Source organism: Panthera onca, chromosome D1 (genome assembly GCF_046562875.1).
Source record: "Panthera onca isolate mPanOnc1 chromosome D1, mPanOnc1 haplotype 2, whole genome shotgun sequence".
Lineage (NCBI taxonomy): Eukaryota > Metazoa > Chordata > Mammalia > Carnivora > Felidae > Panthera > Panthera onca.
The window spans coordinates 46,604,583-46,620,656 of record NC_138348.1 but is presented as its reverse complement, the minus strand read 5'-3'; the positions used below and the strand labels follow the sequence as shown (position 1 = coordinate 46,620,656).

The 16,074-nt window shown below is 49.1% G+C and overlaps 1 protein-coding gene across 14 annotated transcripts in view; it reads left to right on the top strand.

Annotated features, from left to right (window-relative positions):
• The window catches only part of MICAL2 (microtubule associated monooxygenase, calponin and LIM domain containing 2), a 221,718-nt gene that overhangs the window by 34,056 nt on the left and 171,588 nt on the right, over positions 1-16,074 (top strand). For 13 of the 14 annotated variants that reach the window (XR_009602230.3, XM_078433224.2, XM_078433225.2 and 10 more), the window contains exon 3: positions 15,726-16,066. The exons of the other annotated variant lie outside the window; for it this stretch is intronic. Coding sequence is in view for 12 of the 13 variants with exons in the window: in XM_078433224.2 (XP_078289350.2) it covers positions 15,803-16,066 (264 nt within the window). In the remaining variant the exon portion in view is untranslated. The remainder of the gene's footprint in view (positions 1-15,725; positions 16,067-16,074) is intronic. 14 annotated transcript variants of the gene reach the window in all.

Sequence of the window (16,074 nt, the reverse complement as noted above, 5' to 3'; positions counted from 1 at the left end):
GCAGCTGTGTTCATTTTCCTGGCACATGGTCATCAGTGTCTGTGGGGAAGGTATGGACAAATAAGTAGGCAGCAAATAAATCCTCCTGCTTTCCAGCAGAAGCGAAAAGGAAGGGAACAGCTCTCAGACTGGGCTGCCAAAGTGCTTTCCACGAAGGAGCATGCCCTCCAGGGAAAACCCCTTTGGTCCTTGGTGCAAAGGGCATCACAGATCTTCCCTCCCTAGACTGAACCTAGAGGGAGGGCCAGATGATCTTTAAGCCGCATCCAGAAGTGTCCCCACTCAAGACCAAGTCTTGTTTTTAGGGCGTAGAACAAATAAACAAACAAACCACAATGACAACAGCATTACCACTGGAAATGCTGGCCCCAAGGAAAGCAGAGTCTGTCCATTCTTCTGGTCACCCCAGCTTGCCCAGCCCACTCCCGCTTGGTGGAATGTCCCGTGCTGGGGCCTCCCAAGAACCTCCTGCTGAGTGTCCCTGTTTGGTCGTGTGTCTTGTCTACAGCACAGGGGATTTCACACTGAAATCACAGATCCTGGCTTCTCAAGTGCGTTGACATGTCCGTAGGCTTTGAACAGCCCATTGGGCTTTTCTAACTCAGGCAGGGCTTACCCAGCCCTGCAGGTGCACACACCTGCTTATAAAGGCTGAATGCAGTTTACAGGTCCCTGTGTGGAGACTGGGGTCAGGGGTGTGGCTGGCTGGTCTGCTAGCTGGGTGGAAGGCTTAATGAGAGGAGTGGGCAATCATGTCCTGTGCCCCTGCCCTGGGCATAGCCACACGGAGGCCGGCTGACTGCCAAGGTCCAGGGAGGTGTTATTTACATTGCTAATAACATTCATGACAGTATTAACGACAAAGCAGTATAATTACATATCAGGAAATTGATTCTGAAATTCAAGGTCTATAATTCAAATGAAAAAAATTTGGGAGGCTTTCAAAAGCTAACTCTAAAGGTGTTATAGCATAAGCTGTTCTGTCCTTCCTGAAACAGATCGTTGACTGCTAGAGGTTCATTTATTCAACAAATGTGTAGTGCCTACCTACCAGGAGTGGGGACCTCACTGGCACCGAAATGACAAAGGTAAAAATGAGTAGACGGCTCGTTAATGGCTGAATTCGTCAAATAGGGGCATAATATAAAAAGTCGAATTGTTTGAATCTTTGACACCGATTGAATGCCAGTTGTGTACCCAGAACTGAGCTGGGTACTCTGGGAAATGCAGGGAACCAGACAAAGGACAGTGGCCTTTTCCTTAAGAAGTTTATACATGAGTCACCCAGACAAGATTAATGCACAAAAAATGTGTTGGGGTTCAAGGCTAAATGAAGTGCCAGATAGTCTGGTCTCTGCCCTGTGTACGATCCCTGTGTTATGACTGCTTGTCTCCCCCTGCCCCCACCCCTGCCCGGATAGCAGTTTCTCAGAAGCTGGGGGCGCAGAACTTGTCCACCTGCTCTCCAAAGCGCCTGGCGATGCCCCAGCTAAAGCAGGTTCTCAGTGAATGGAACGAGCAGAACTCTATGTGGGTAGTGATTCCCAGACCTGGCTGGGCCACAGAACTCCCTGGGGAGTCAAAAGCATTCCCCTCCCCCCCACCTTGGCCATCAGGCTACATAGATTCTGTTTGGGAGTGGGGCCAGGAAGCTGTATTTGGAGACCCTTCCTGGTGAATCGATGGTAGAGCCAGGTTGGGTGGCCTCTGGCGTGGACTCCAGGAGGAAAAGAATGCATAGGAAAGAAAGGTCAGTAAGGGGCCGGGAATCTTCTGTGCCTCTGGTGCCACTTCTCTGAGGTTTTCTTCAGGCCGCCCGTCACTCCATCCTGTGTGTCCACACCGCTCAGTGTCACGGCAGCCATTACCCATAATTATTATTGAAATGTGATCCCCTGAGTGGACTGTGCAGTTCCTTTGGGAGACAGGGCACGGTAAGTCTTCAGTTAGCATCGTGGGGCATGCCCCCACTCTAGAGGATGGGCAAGATTGGAGCAGGGCTGGGAGGAGGAGGGTGGAGGCTGGATGTGGAACACTTCAGGGGCCCACCTGTCTGACGCAGCCACAGGGCAGCGCTAATACCTTTGGGAATCGAGCCTAACAAGGAAATAGGGGCTGCACCGGAGGCCTGGTGAGCCCATCAAGGGGGTTTACACAGAGGGGTGTAGGGAGCCCTGAGGGCTTTGGGAACAGGGTGGGGGCGGTTCTGGCTGAGAAGTAGAGGCTGGGTGGGAGGCCCCTGCGGTAATCCTGGTGGCCCTAAGATAGAGCAGTCACACTTCGAGCCGCCACATAGCCTGGGTTTTGTAGCCACTCTTGCTTGGGTTTTACCCACAAGCAGTGGTCACTGGGCACCTACCATTGCTAGAGGCACAAATCCCAGGCTCGAGAGCTCACAGTCCATTGAGGCAGGCAGACCTGTAAGTGGATCCACTCAATAGGATGTGTGAAACGATCATCGGAACCTCCACAGGGTACGGTGTGGGGAAGGGGGTGAGTGGAGGCCCGAGCAAGACTTCAAAGGAGAACAGTGCAGCCTAGAACACTGCCTAGCCAAGCATCATTGTGTTTCATCCTCACGTAGCCCAGTGGGGTCAAGACTATTATTATCCCCATTTTATGGATGGGGAAACTGAGGTTCAAAGAGGTTTGGTAACTCATCCAGGCACACACAGCTAGTAAATGGTGTGTCGTGTTTCTAATAAGTCTGCCTGACTCCAGGGTCCAAACTGGGACCCCTGGTACTGTGCTAGCGTTGGTATTTCAGCTCTAGAGCCCCCCAGGTTTTCACCAGATAAAAAAGAATGTGCATGGGCATGTTAGAGACACAGCACAAGCTAAGGCACAGGCAGGGAGTTGTGGAAGAGCCTGGCTTACTAGGGACTGCAGGTGGCTCAGTAAGCCAAGAGTACAGGGAAGGGGAAGCATTGGGGGGCAGGCCAAGGGCAGGCAAGAGGTGAGTCACAAAGGTGGTTTCTGTTTTGCTCTGCTAGGATGTTCAGATTTGGCCCTGAAGATTGTTGGGGGGGGGGTGGGGGGCTGCTGCTGAAGGATGAAAGAGGAACAGATCCTGAGCAAATGTGCGTTTTTGATGTAAAGGTGTCTTTGGTGGCAGCTTGAGAAATAGGCCGATGGGTTGGAGGGGGTTGATCAGGAAGCAGGAACAGCTTGAGGAGGTTTTGAGGGCTCAGATGAGAGCAGAGAGGAAGGAGGGTGGTAGTGGATGGAGCTGCTAAGGCAGGACTGGGTGATGGGCCGCTCAGGAGGTGAGGGACTGGGGCAAGGAGGGGACTCTGACAGTGTGACTCGGGGGTCTGGATGCAGATGGTGCTGTTCGCTGAGGTTGGGGGTGCAGGGGAATGACAGGGGAGGTCAACTGACCACACGTGAGGTCTCTGTATGGGAGTCATTGAGGAAGTGGGTATTTGGCAGTTGGCTTACAGACCTGGAGATCCCATGGAGGGATAGCTTGTTGGGTCGTAAGGACATAGATATTGGTTGAACTATAGGAGTGTCTAAGGTCCTTGAGGGTGAGAGGAGAGTGAAGATTAAAATCTTGGGACACAGCAAAATCTCAGGGGCATTGAGAGAGAGAGGAGCCTGCAAAGACTGAAAATGGGAGAGGCAGTGAACAAGGTAGGGTCCCAGATGGGATGGTGGAGTTGGTGTGGCAACCTTGGGTGTGAGGCCAGGCCCGGACTGTGTGCATGGGTGGGAAGCAGACTGCAGTGGATGGAAGGGGAGGTGGAGGTGAAGGAGTGGACATGGCCGGGGAAGCCAGGCTGGGTGGGAAGGACGGAGAGTGCCATTTTGTTTTCTTAGGCGAAGGCAGTATAGACCTAACCAGGATGGAGTTTGTGCACATTTTTGAGACTGACTTCATGTTGATAAATTCACACGAGAACAAAAACCCCGCAACTTTTGTCAGGCAATGAAGAACAAATTTTTTGCTGGGGGAGGGGGGGAGGCGGTTGACAAATACATTAACTTGGCACAACTCTTTAAGGTCTGGGGCCTTTGGAAGACAGGCTCCGTGAGACACTGCTGGGCTGTGAGCTTCTCAGGGCGGGGACTGCTCTGTGGTCGTCCCAGGCTCCTGGCTGGGGAGCTGTGTGTGGAGTGAACAGGCGTTGTTGAGAAATCCTTTTCATGTTCGCTTTGCTATGGCTTCCGTCTCTGTCCTCTGGACCAATTACTGGAGTCTAAGTCCCTGAGACCTAATTTCAGCAAGTCAGGAGATGTAATGCGATCCAGATACAAAGGTTCACCACGGGGAGTGACCTTAAGGGCGTGCTAGAAACCAGCTCAGTGGAAAATACACGTTTAGCTCTCCCATCCCAGCCTAAGTTAGATGAACGGGAATGAGCTACCCTTTCCATTTGTGTGAAAATGCACCAATTTCTACCTTAGTTTGGCTTGGGCTGCCTTGAGCTTTGAGGTAGTGGGAGTCATTCCCCTGCAGGTGCTGGAAATGACACTTAGCACATCCGTGAGAGCGCACTATGAGGCACCTCATTTACGTTTCACAGAGACGCTTTGTTTATGACTTGTTCGGTAGAGTGCTCAGTGAGCTAGAGTCCATTCGGTTTCCACCATAGCACATCGCTTCCAGGGACTCAGGGCGGGGGACACGGGGGCAGGCACTGAAACCAAGGAAATGACTAGCTTATCTGTCCTGTTCTCTTCTATTATTCTCACGTAGAGAAAGGATGTGGATTTTCAACCCAGGATATATATATGGGACGGGAGTGCTTAAATAGAGAGGTGGGCAGGCGTATTCTGAGGGTCAAGCAACCTTTTTAGGATATTGAGGACCTAGTGGAAGGTAAGATATAAAATGGCGGATCTGGTTGTTTTGGAAGTTGACCACAACGATGGTGGTAGTGAGAGAGATGCTCATTCATGTGACCAACATTCTTTTTTTTTTTTTTTTTTTTTTTTTAATGTTTATTCAGTTTTGAAAGACAGAGACAGAACATTAGCAGGGGTGGGGCAGACAGAGAGAGGGACACAGAATCTGAAGCAGGCTCCAGGCTCTGAGCTGTCAGCACAGGGCCCGACACGGGGCTTGGACCCACGAACCATGAGATCGTGACCTGAGCCAAAGTCAGACGCTTAGCTGACCGAGCCACCCAGGCGCCCCACGTGACCAGCGTTCTTACTGGGAGAGAAAGCTTTCTGACACAGGCCAAATCTGACGTACCTACCACACTGTGGTTTACCTCCTGTATTACTTAAGGGGACGTTTCCCACCTAACAGATAAACCCTCAGTTCTCAGTGACTTCATATACTTGCAGTTTATTTCTCATGTATGTGAAGGCCAAATGTTCCTCATCACAGAGGGCTTTCCTCCCAGGGCACCCAGGGAATCTGGCTCTTTCCTTCTCCTGGCTTTGCCATCTCCCACCTGTGGTTTCCAAAGCTGCTGTGCTCTGGCAGAAGTGAAAAGAACGTGGACGGTCACCATGGGAGGTTCTTATGGGGCATGCCCGGAAGTTGTATATATCACTTCTGCTCATAGTCCGATTACCTAGAGCTGGTTGCGTGGGTTCACAGCTACAAGGAAGGGCTCAGGAGGAAGGAGCAATGCGTGTGGCAGTCAGCTAGCCTGTCTCGGCCATACCCACCAAAGCCTGAAAATTACCTCCCAGCTGAGTTTTTATTGGCAGATTAGCCTCTGTCCTCATCTGATAGTGCACCAAGATCTCATTACCCAGATCTTAGCATTTTGGAGTTTGATGGAAGAAAAGGAGTCCCCGGCCTAGACCAGAGACCCTGTCTGCTGTGGTGTGCCGGGCAGCACTTGTATACCTTTGGCTGCGTTCACTTTGTGTGGGAGCAGTATGGGTATAGTGGTTAAGGATATGGGCTCTGAGCTCTGACTATGGGGCTTCATGTTACACGTTCATGACTTGTGACCATGTGACCTCGGGCAACTTGCTAACTTTCCTAATTCTTTACAAAATGGAGATAATGGAGAGTCTAACAATGCCTGGGTTTGTTACAGTGATTAACTTTAATACATAGGAAGCTTTTAACACCTTGCCCAAGACTTCATAGATGCTCATTTAATGTCAACAGTTCTTACGGTCCCAAGGATTGTATATTCATTCATTCATTTAGCACATACTATGTACAGAGGGTCTTGTGCTAGGAACTGGGCATAGGGAAATAAAAAATTCACAGAAGAACTTGCTGTAATTGAGGCAAGTAAGGATGCAGTGGGAGGGAGCCAACCCATTTGGGGCTAGGGAGCTAAAATGTCTGGAGGGAAGGGGCCTTGAAGAGGAGGAGTTGGTAGGGCGAGGATTTGCTTACATCCACATGCTTAAGAACACCAAGGATGCTATATGATATATTGGACCTAATGTTTTTTGAAATGGGGAAGCTTTTTTGTCTTACAACAGGATTCTTCAAAAGGCTTCTTACCCAGTGTCCTTGAAGTTGATGTTAGCCAATGAAAAATATGCCCAGCCCTGACTTTGAGGGACAGGAGTGTCATCTCATGACACAGCCGTTATTTCCACTCATTCGAGCCCAACGGCATGTCCACCTGATCTGAGCTGATCTGGACCTGTTGCCAGGGAGCTTTTAGGGAATCTGTACACTGCTGGGAAGAATGTTCCCTGCTTTCACAGAACTGCAGTCTGCTGGCCTCACTGCTTGGGGATGGTCAGAATGCAGGAGCATTCTCTCTGGGCAATGCATGGTGGGCTCAGGGAGCAAGGACCAGGGAGCCGGGTGTTGAAGGAGATGTTACTGGTGCTGAGCATACGGGGGCAGGGGTATTGGTGGTGGTTGCCTGGGGGAAGCAGAACAAGAGATAAAATTACAACTTGTCAGGACTGAGCTTCCATAGGCTTTCTGGAGTCCAATAAAATTTGGAAGGAAGAATGAGAGTCTAGATGACCTACCAAAAAAAAAAAAAGGTGAAAATGATTTCACTGAGCCAAATAAAAACAGCAAGATTCTTTCATTAGCCCAATGATTTCTTTTGCGTATTACATTTTAATTCAAAAGTATTTTAGAAAATTGACTTCAGCGTTAATTAGGTCACAAATTCCATACTCTGGCCTTGGACAGCTCCTACTGTTAGGTGGTGATGGTGGTTTTGTTTTGTGCATTTTATTTTTATTTTTACTCTTGTGGGAAAATATATGTGACATAAAACTTACCATTTTAACCATTTTTAAATGTAGAGCTCAGTAGCACTGAATACATTAACACGGTTGTGCAGACATCCGCACCATCCACCTCCAGAACTTTTTCATCTTGCCAAATTCAAAGTCAGCACCCCTTAAACACTAACTCCGTATTCCTCTCTTCCCCCTGCCCTCTCATCCACTGTTCTGCTTTCTGTCCCTGAATCTGCTTATTCTCAGTACCCCCACTATCAGTTCTGAAATAGGATGGCCTCCTGGAACTCAAAATTGAGAGTTGACAGTTTTCCTGGGCACCCAGTATGTCACCAAGATGATTTGGGGCACACGTAGAATGGACTGTTCAGTTTTTGTTGTTAAGATGAGCCCAGTGTGTGTGTTGAGATCCACGTAATTTTGTCACCTCTTGGCCCATAAGCAGGTATGCAGGTTTCCTTCTTGTGGGTTCACGGGCAAGGCATCCTGCAGGCCAGGCTGAGATGGGCTCAAAGGCATGGCTTCTTGGGAAGGGGCCTGCCATGCTGGACCCAAGGACCTGAGATCCAGAGGGCAGAGCCATGGGGGGGAATACAGCCTTGGGGCCTTGTCCCACCCCTGTCCCTTGCTGGCTGGAATGTAAACACATTCACCAAGTTAGCCTGGTGCTTCTTGCAGGATGGCCCTTTGTTTTCGGGAAGAAAAGTACACTGCTGGTGTGGTGGAGGCCTGCAGGTACTTGCTGGCCCAAGGAAGGTACAGTCCAGAAGCCCACCTCCTGTGGCTAAGACCAATGGTCTGATCAGGGAAAGAGGCTCCTGGACTTGGAATGTGTGTATAGGAGGGGTTTATACAAGTTGTACATGCTCTTGGTAGAAAATTTGGGAAATGCAGAAAAGTATGAAGCTAAAAATAAAAATAATCTGAAAGACCATCTCCCCCCACCCCATGCGTGCACCCCCCCCCCCCCACACACACAATGATGTTCATGTTTAGCTTGTTTTTCTTCTTCTATAGATATTGCCTTATGGGGTCGGAATCCTATAGCGTACCTGAAACTGTATCCGGCTCTCCTCACTCTGCAGTAAGGCACAAGCATTTCCCCATGGATTAAATGTCTTCATGAATACTATTTTTAAAGAACTGCTGAATACTTTATTATTTGGTTGCACCGTAACTGATGAAACCACATCCCGTTGTTGACACCTGTGAGATCCTCAGAAGCTCTAGAACTGGATCATTTCCTGTATACGGTGGCTGCAGCAAAAGCTGGTCGTGTTAGCTCTGTCTATGTGGCCCCTATCCAGTGGGTGACTAAGAGTGTGGATTTTGAAGTGAGATGGAGTGGGGCTCCTTTCACGGCATCCCTAGTCACTGCCTATGGGATACTGGGGAGGTTACTCTGTAGTCTGTCTTGTCTTCTGTCCAACAAGGATGGTCAAATGAGATCACAGATGGAGGCATCTGGGACAGGGTCTGGTGCACTGTCAGCAGCTGAGCCACGCTGCTGTTGGTGTCCTCATGAGGCTGGTGTCAGGGGCCGGCCCAGACTCCTCATGCCCAGGCCAGAGTTCTGTCCACTCAAAGGCTTTGCTTCTCTGGAAAGGTCCTTGAAGAGAGGCTTCGTGGTTCAAGCAGAGATGTGGAGCACTGGCTGGAAATCCTTATTGAAAAATGTTTAAAATAGGTATGTGTGTACACATGTAGATATACACACATGCGTATTATACATGAACATATACACACGGGCATATACGTGCATGCATGTATATGCATACACAATGCACATATATATACACACACACCTGCATATACATATATACATGTGTCTTATACACGCACATGTACACGTGGGTATATACACACATGCATATATAAGCATACATGAATACACAATGCACATACATATATATATACACTTGTGTATATATACACTCATGCACACATGCATGTATATACACACACATACACACACAATAGGAAGCACATATGGCAGACTTACACTTGCTTTATAGAAAATCAAGATGGGGGCACCTGGGTGGCTCAGTCGGTTGAGTGTCTGACTTCATTCAGCTCAGGTCATGATGGTTTCGTGGTTTGAGCCTCACGTTGGGCTCTGTGCTGACCACTCAGAGCCTGGAGCCTGCTTCGGATTCTCTGTCTCCCTCTCTCTCTGTCTCTCTGCCCCTCCCCCACTTGCACTCTTGTCTCTCAAAAATAAATAAACACTAAAAAATAAAAAAATTAAGATGGATGAGTTCTGGAATGGCCCCTGGCCCCCAGGGCTCTTGTTACAGAGCAGAAACAGGAAAGAAAAATAAGGACCACCCCACCCCACAGACTTGTTGTGAGGACTCCTTAGGATAATACTGGTGAAAAAGCCTGGCCTGCCGTGGGCCTCTGGTCACATAGGTCTCTTCCTGGCATTCTGACTGGTCAGCACACAGCACACTGGTCTCTGGCCCACTGGAGCAGGGAGGGAGGTCATCCTGGGATCTGCTTCTGAGATTGCAGGAGGAAGTGGATGGAGGTGAAGACATGGGAGTGTGTGAGGTCACTTGAAGCCAGACCAATGGAGAAAACTCACTGTTGGAAAAGAGTGAGGAGAGGGCTGGGGCTGGAAGGGCAAGAGCCACATGGCCTTGGGCTCTCAGTGAGGGGGCAGCATAGAAGGTAGAGTCTGAGCTCCCCTCCCAGAGCAGTGTAGACAGAGGGCACTATCTAGACCCTTGCGGCAGGCTGGGAACTTGTTTGGGCTTTCACGGTATGTCTCTTGAATGCATTGCCATTGGCCTTTCCTATTAGGGCTTCAGATGGCCTGTGTAAGAAAAGTTGCATGTATGCGTTTAGCCTGCATGTAAGAAAGGGCTTTGACTTCCTGTGGGTGATCTCTGGGGTTAAAATAAGGAACAGAAAGAAACCTGTGGAGAGACAGGATCCATCTCCCCGGGGAATGACTGAGAAGACTTGATCCCACTGAGGCTCTCCTGGTCAGAGGAGGCAAGGGTGCAAGAGGCCGCCCCAGGAGGCAGTGTGATGTCCATCTGGGAAGGTGAGCAGGGCAAGGCTGGGACCCCTGGTTGGAAGGACATGGCAAGGACAAGGGGGCCCTTTCAGTCTCTTCCCAACTCTGGGGGATGCCCCTTTTGGTTCTAGATGGTTGTTGTAAGTCCTTGTAAGATGGAAAGCCAGGCCTCCTTGGGCCGGGTGAGAAGATGTGATCACCTGTGAACCTGGGCTCTGCAGAGATGCAGTGTATGTGGGAGACATTCCCCTGGCTTCCTCTTGCCTCAGATCAGGTGTTGGATCCAGGTGGCTGTGACTGAGGGTCTTCTGTGTGTGACACTCGGAGCTGGGGCTCCTTATCTTCTGACCACCTGTGAGTGCGTGGGGGTGAACGGCTTCCTTTCATTGCCTCTGGAATGGAAACTGGTCCTGCGTGGGGGTCTGTTGGCCAGGTACCTAGGAGATGGTAAGTTTGAATGAGGAGCTTGACAATGTCAATGGTAAGAGGGTTTGGTTTTTAGTTTTGATTTATTTTTTCTATTTATTTAATTGAAACATAAGTTGATATATAATGCATTAGTTTCAGGTGTACAGCATAGGGATTTGACAGCTCTATATATTATGCAAGGTGCATCACAGTAAGTGTAGTTACCATCTGTTGCTGTACAAACTTATTACGGTATTACTGACTATATTCCCTGTGCTGTCTTTTTTTTTTTTTTTTTTATCCCTGTGACTTACTTCATAACTGGATGTGTGTACCTCTTAATCCCCTTCACCTGTTTATCCACCCCCACCCCACCCCAAGGGTTGGTATTTACCTTGAAGCATATCTTGTCTGTGAGCCTTGAGGGTGTGGTTCAGGGCTGAGCTTTTCTCCTGGGCCAAACAGCTGCTTTGTTAGAAGGTTCTGTCTGGTGTCCCTCCAGCCCTCAAGTTTTTATAGAACCCTGTCATTTATCCAACACCTGGTCATCCTTTGTGATGCCATTTGGCAGATGATGAGGCCCAGGGAAGACAGAAGGCTGGGGGTCTTAAATATGAGTGTACTAGAGAAACTCTTTGGCCAGAAGGTTTCTTCTTTCATTTGAGAGGTACTTAGGGACTCTGTGTAAACCTTGAACTTGTCCTTTAGATGCCCTGGACTGAGCCCATTACTCATGCTATCACTGGCAATCGGAAGCCCTGAGTTTTTTGGTTTTTGTTTTTAATTTGTATTTATTTATTTATTTATTTATTTATTTATTTATTTATTTATTTAGAGAGTGCATGCACATGTGCATGAGGGGCAGAGAGAGGGAGAGAAATATTATTTATTTATTTATTTATTTATTTATTTATTTAGAGAGTGCACGCACATGTGCATGAGGGGCAGAGAGAGGGAGAGAAAGGTTCCCAAGCAGGCTTCCTGGTGTCAGTGCAGAGCCTATCTCAGGGCTCAAACTCATGAACCATGAGATCATGACCTGAGCTGAGATCAGCAGTCAGACTTTTAACAGACTGAGCCACCCATGTGCCCCTGGAGCCCCTGAGTTTTAATTTGTAGCAGCCAGAGACAGGGAAAGGGGGTTGTTTTGTGACTTATGAAGTCACACAGGCAGAACCACAAATAAGGGACTCCAGTTGGCAAAAACCAAATTGCTTCAAGGCTATTCTTAGAAACTAAAGCATCACGTCCTGTTTCTTCCCAGAAAATGCAGAAACCTTTCATATTTCTGGGTAGTTGGTTTTATTTATATTTCATATCAAACTCTAAAAAGCAACAGCTGGGGAGTGGTTGACAAGGAAAATTTTAACAAGAGCTTTTATCCAGGATCCTCTGATTTAACTAACCCTTGATTTTCTTTTGGGGAAGGAGAAAGGGTATCCACCAAAAGAATTACACACAAGTCTCTGGAAGAAAGGGCTTGGAACGCGGACTCAAAGAGTTCTCCTAAGTCAGCCTTTCTAGTTCATTAACAGAACTACCTCATACCAAGGATGCTTTCAGTTCATTACTGAAACTTCCTTGTTCCCCAATTTATATTTGGGGAAACTTAAATCTCAGAAGTTAAAGTGAGTTGTCCAAGCCTCCATAACTACAAAGTAGATTTGAACCATATATTCTGAATTGAAAGCCCATGGCTTCTAGTTTTATAACATATATAATTCCTTGACCCGGGAAGCTAGTCCCTTCCTTCTGGTTTGATGACCTTTGCACCATTTGAAGAATAGTAACGAATGCTGGTTATCATGTAGCTGCTGGGTGCTAAATACATCACATACATGACTGAATTTCTTCCTTGCAAGCCTATGGAGTGGGTGTGATGATCTCCTCTTATAGATGAGAAAACAGGCTGAGAGATATGCTAGATCAGGTGTGCCTAGCAGGTGCGCGAGACCAGGTGCACGCCCCCATCTGCCAGACTAACCCCTCTGAGGCTCTTCCTGAGGAAACCTACCCCACGTGGGTGTTAGAGTCATTTTTAAGGTCTTTGACTTCAGTGGGAAAGCTGATTTTATAGCCTGAGACCAGACCCTTCAGACCCAGGGATGCAGGTCTAAGCCTTGTGTGAGCTGCTAAGGTACAGTCCAAGGCAGCTCTGTCTGCCGTCCTGCCAGCTCTTTCCACCTCTCTGAACCTCTCTCTAGATAGCAGTGCATTCCTGAAGCCCCTACACCCACCCTGTGCCCTCTGTACCACCTTCAGCTCTCCACTGGAGCCCTAAAATGTTCATTTCTCTTTCGGGGGGTGGGGGGAAGGAAGGGAGGCAGCTGGTGTTGGAAGGAGACAGGTTCTTCCAGTTTGTAAATTATTCTCTGGGAGTCAGGTTCAGCATCATTCTAGGCAAGGAGGAGTTGGAAACTTGGAGACTCCATCTTGCAAAAGTATTTTTCAAACCGGTACGTTCCCCAGACACAAACCTGCCCGCTGTGAGGGATGTGGCATATGTCTCCACATCGGCCGAGAGCCACCCGGGGCCAGCTCTGCCTTCACACACGTATCTCACCCTCTGCAGCAACCCTGCAAGGTGGAGACTGTCACATCTCTTACAAAAGAAGAAACTGAGACTCAGAGCTTACGTGGCTTGTGTGAGGCCACGAGGGCAGCCAGGGGCCAAGCTGAGCTTTGGACTTGGGCTCTGATGGCCTTAAAGCCTGTAGTTTTCTCTGCACTGCCTGCCCAGCCCCAGAAAGGACTGCAAGATACTGGCTGAATTCAAGGGGTTTCGTATTTGTCCGTCCGCTGCCACATCCTTCATTCGGCGCTGGGCAGAGAAGTGGATCCAAGGATAGAGAGAAACAAAGTGTTCATTCGCTCTGAAAAGCAAAGGAGTCTTGCTGTCTGTTTAGCTGTCTTGGTGGCGAGTCTTGTACCTGGGGCAGAGCTAAAGCAGGAGGAGGCCGTGTTTATGTGAGCGGTGCCAAAATTGAGCACTGCAGATGTCACAGGAGCCGAGAGTGCATCTGGGAGGGAATCCGTGACTTAGCAGCATCTGGCAAAGCACAGGGCCAGCTCTCCACGTCTGCGGACTTGGTTGGGCTGCGGAGAACAGAGTGGCCAGGTCAGTGCTCGCAGAGGAGAGGGGCCTGGCGAGAAATGGAACTTGGCGAGGCCTGGAGTGGAATGTGCCTTCAGCTGAGCACGGTGCCAAGCACGTTGGAGGCTCCTGGGGGCAGAGTGGGGGTGGGGGTGGGGTCCCATGCTGTTGTCAGTGCCCTCTTGGCTGGCAGTGTCTGGGTGTCTGCCCCCGGCAGGCTGCCCCCTACAGGTGGTGCCCGCCAGGCTGCTGTACAGCCTTCTCGCGTGTGCTTCTGTCTCCCTGTGCTCTCCCAGCTGCTTTGGTCCTCGCTGCCTCCCTCTCCTGTGCCTCCCCACCATCTCCTCTTTCCAGAGACTCCTCTCAGCCCGCTGCTCTGTCTCTGCACCTCACAGCCCGTGGGAGGAGCAGGCCCCCTCCATGATCTGCCCTGGATGCCCCTACCCCTTGTCACGAGTTCTGAACTCCGGACACCTTGACCTTGCTGTCATTCTGCAGCTGTACTGGCTCTTTCCAAATTCAAGCCTGTATGGTATTTCCTTTGCCTGAGAGCATCTACTCCCTGGTCTTCTAATGAAATTCACTTTGTTCCTAAACTTGTAGCATCTTGGACATTTTGCCCCCATGGCTCCTCTGGCTACCTCTAGGCTCCGTTGGACACCTCCTGATCTGGCTTCCATGCACTGAGTTCGTATTCTAAGACCACTTGCCTATTGTCTTATAACCAACTCTTTATGCACCTGTCTTCCTCACTAGGCCCCATCTCTGCATCCCTAGCACCTAGGGCAACCCATGGCTTCTGCTTAGGCACCAATAATTGTTGCTGAATGAATGAGTAAAGGATTAAGGAAGAAGACAAACACCATTCTCTGCTTTTAATAATATAAGGCCAGCCCACAATCCACATGCACCCACAATGGCATTTCTGTCTAGAGTGGGAAGCCGCCCAGCCCAAGGGCCTTGTCTGTGTGTTTGCCGACCTCCTCCTGCCAGGCCTCTGTCTGGGGGACCTTGGTATGCTGTATTCTCTTGTTTACAGACCCTCTCGAGCCCTCGTGACAGCTGGGCCGGCCCTAGTTCCTCGACGCTTGTCGTCTTGCACTAGCTTTGGATTCTGGAAAAACAGCTATTGCTTTGGAAAATCAGCCCTAACTTATTTTTGTTCCTTTGAAACTTAAATGACTTTCCAAAGAAATGCCTGAGGTTAGAGTGGTGCACAGGGAAAGGCTGATGGCCAAAACCCCGGCGAGCTATTTTCGTGATGTGAATGAATACCCATCGCGTTTTTCCTTCAATCAGCCTATGCACTTGTTCCAAACAGCTCACAGCTTGGGCTCACAAAGCACAGACTCCTTTTGTCCATCGGGAGGAGACCCACATGTATCTGTGACTTTCTGTATGTCTGACCCAGGTGGATCCCATGCTTCCAGCAGGTACTGGCAGTAGAGAGAAATTTTGAGAAGTTGCTGTCTGTCACCTATGTAGGGGAAAGACCTCTGGTGACTAAACGAAGGAAGACTTTAAAGTTTGGTGTCTAAGGACAGGTGGGAAGGTCATGAAATCTAGGGAGGCGTGTGCTTTGAATTTTTTGGTCTGTGCACTAATGTCATGTGGCTAGATTACAGTAATATTAGTCATCTAATTTGCAGCACCACGAACTAGATGTTTTTGGTGGTGCTAGCTAAATCTGTTGTGCTTTTCTGCCCCCCCCCCTTTACCAGTTATTATTTCTAGAACTACAGTATCTGGCTCATAGCAAGATCGACCAGGTAATGCTGACATCAGCCAGGGTGTATCTTTGAACAGTCTGTATGTATTTCTTTTTAGCCAGTGAGGGGAGTGGGGTGTTGGTGGGGAGGCAGAGATTGCCAGCAAGACAGGATTGCCAAGTCAGAAGATATGATTGTATGTCTTCTATAGATGATTTATGTTTAGCACTCATTATTACGCTTAGGGTGTTTAACATCTTAAAGGAATTTTATTTTTCGCTCTCGGCACCCATCCCCCCTACCCTGTCCTCATTGCCACGGAGCTCACCTCTGCCTCCACCTACCTTTGCAGGTGTGACGCTTCTCCAGGTACTTGATGGTGTTCTCCTGCATCCTCTCCTCACCACTGCTCTACACGGCTCCTAAAACATGGGGGAAAACGAGGACGAGAAGCAGACCCAGGCCGGGCAGGTTTTCGAGAACTTTGTCCAGGCTTCCACGTGCAAAGGCACCCTCCAGGCCTTCAACATCCTCACGCGACACCTGGACCTAGACCCTCTGGACCACAGAAACTTTTATTCCAAGCTCAAGTCCAAGGTGACCACCTGGAAGGCCAAAGCCCTGTGGTACAAATTGGACAAGCGTGGATCCCACAAAGAGTATAAGCGAGGGAAGTCTTGTATGAACACCAAGGTAAGGAA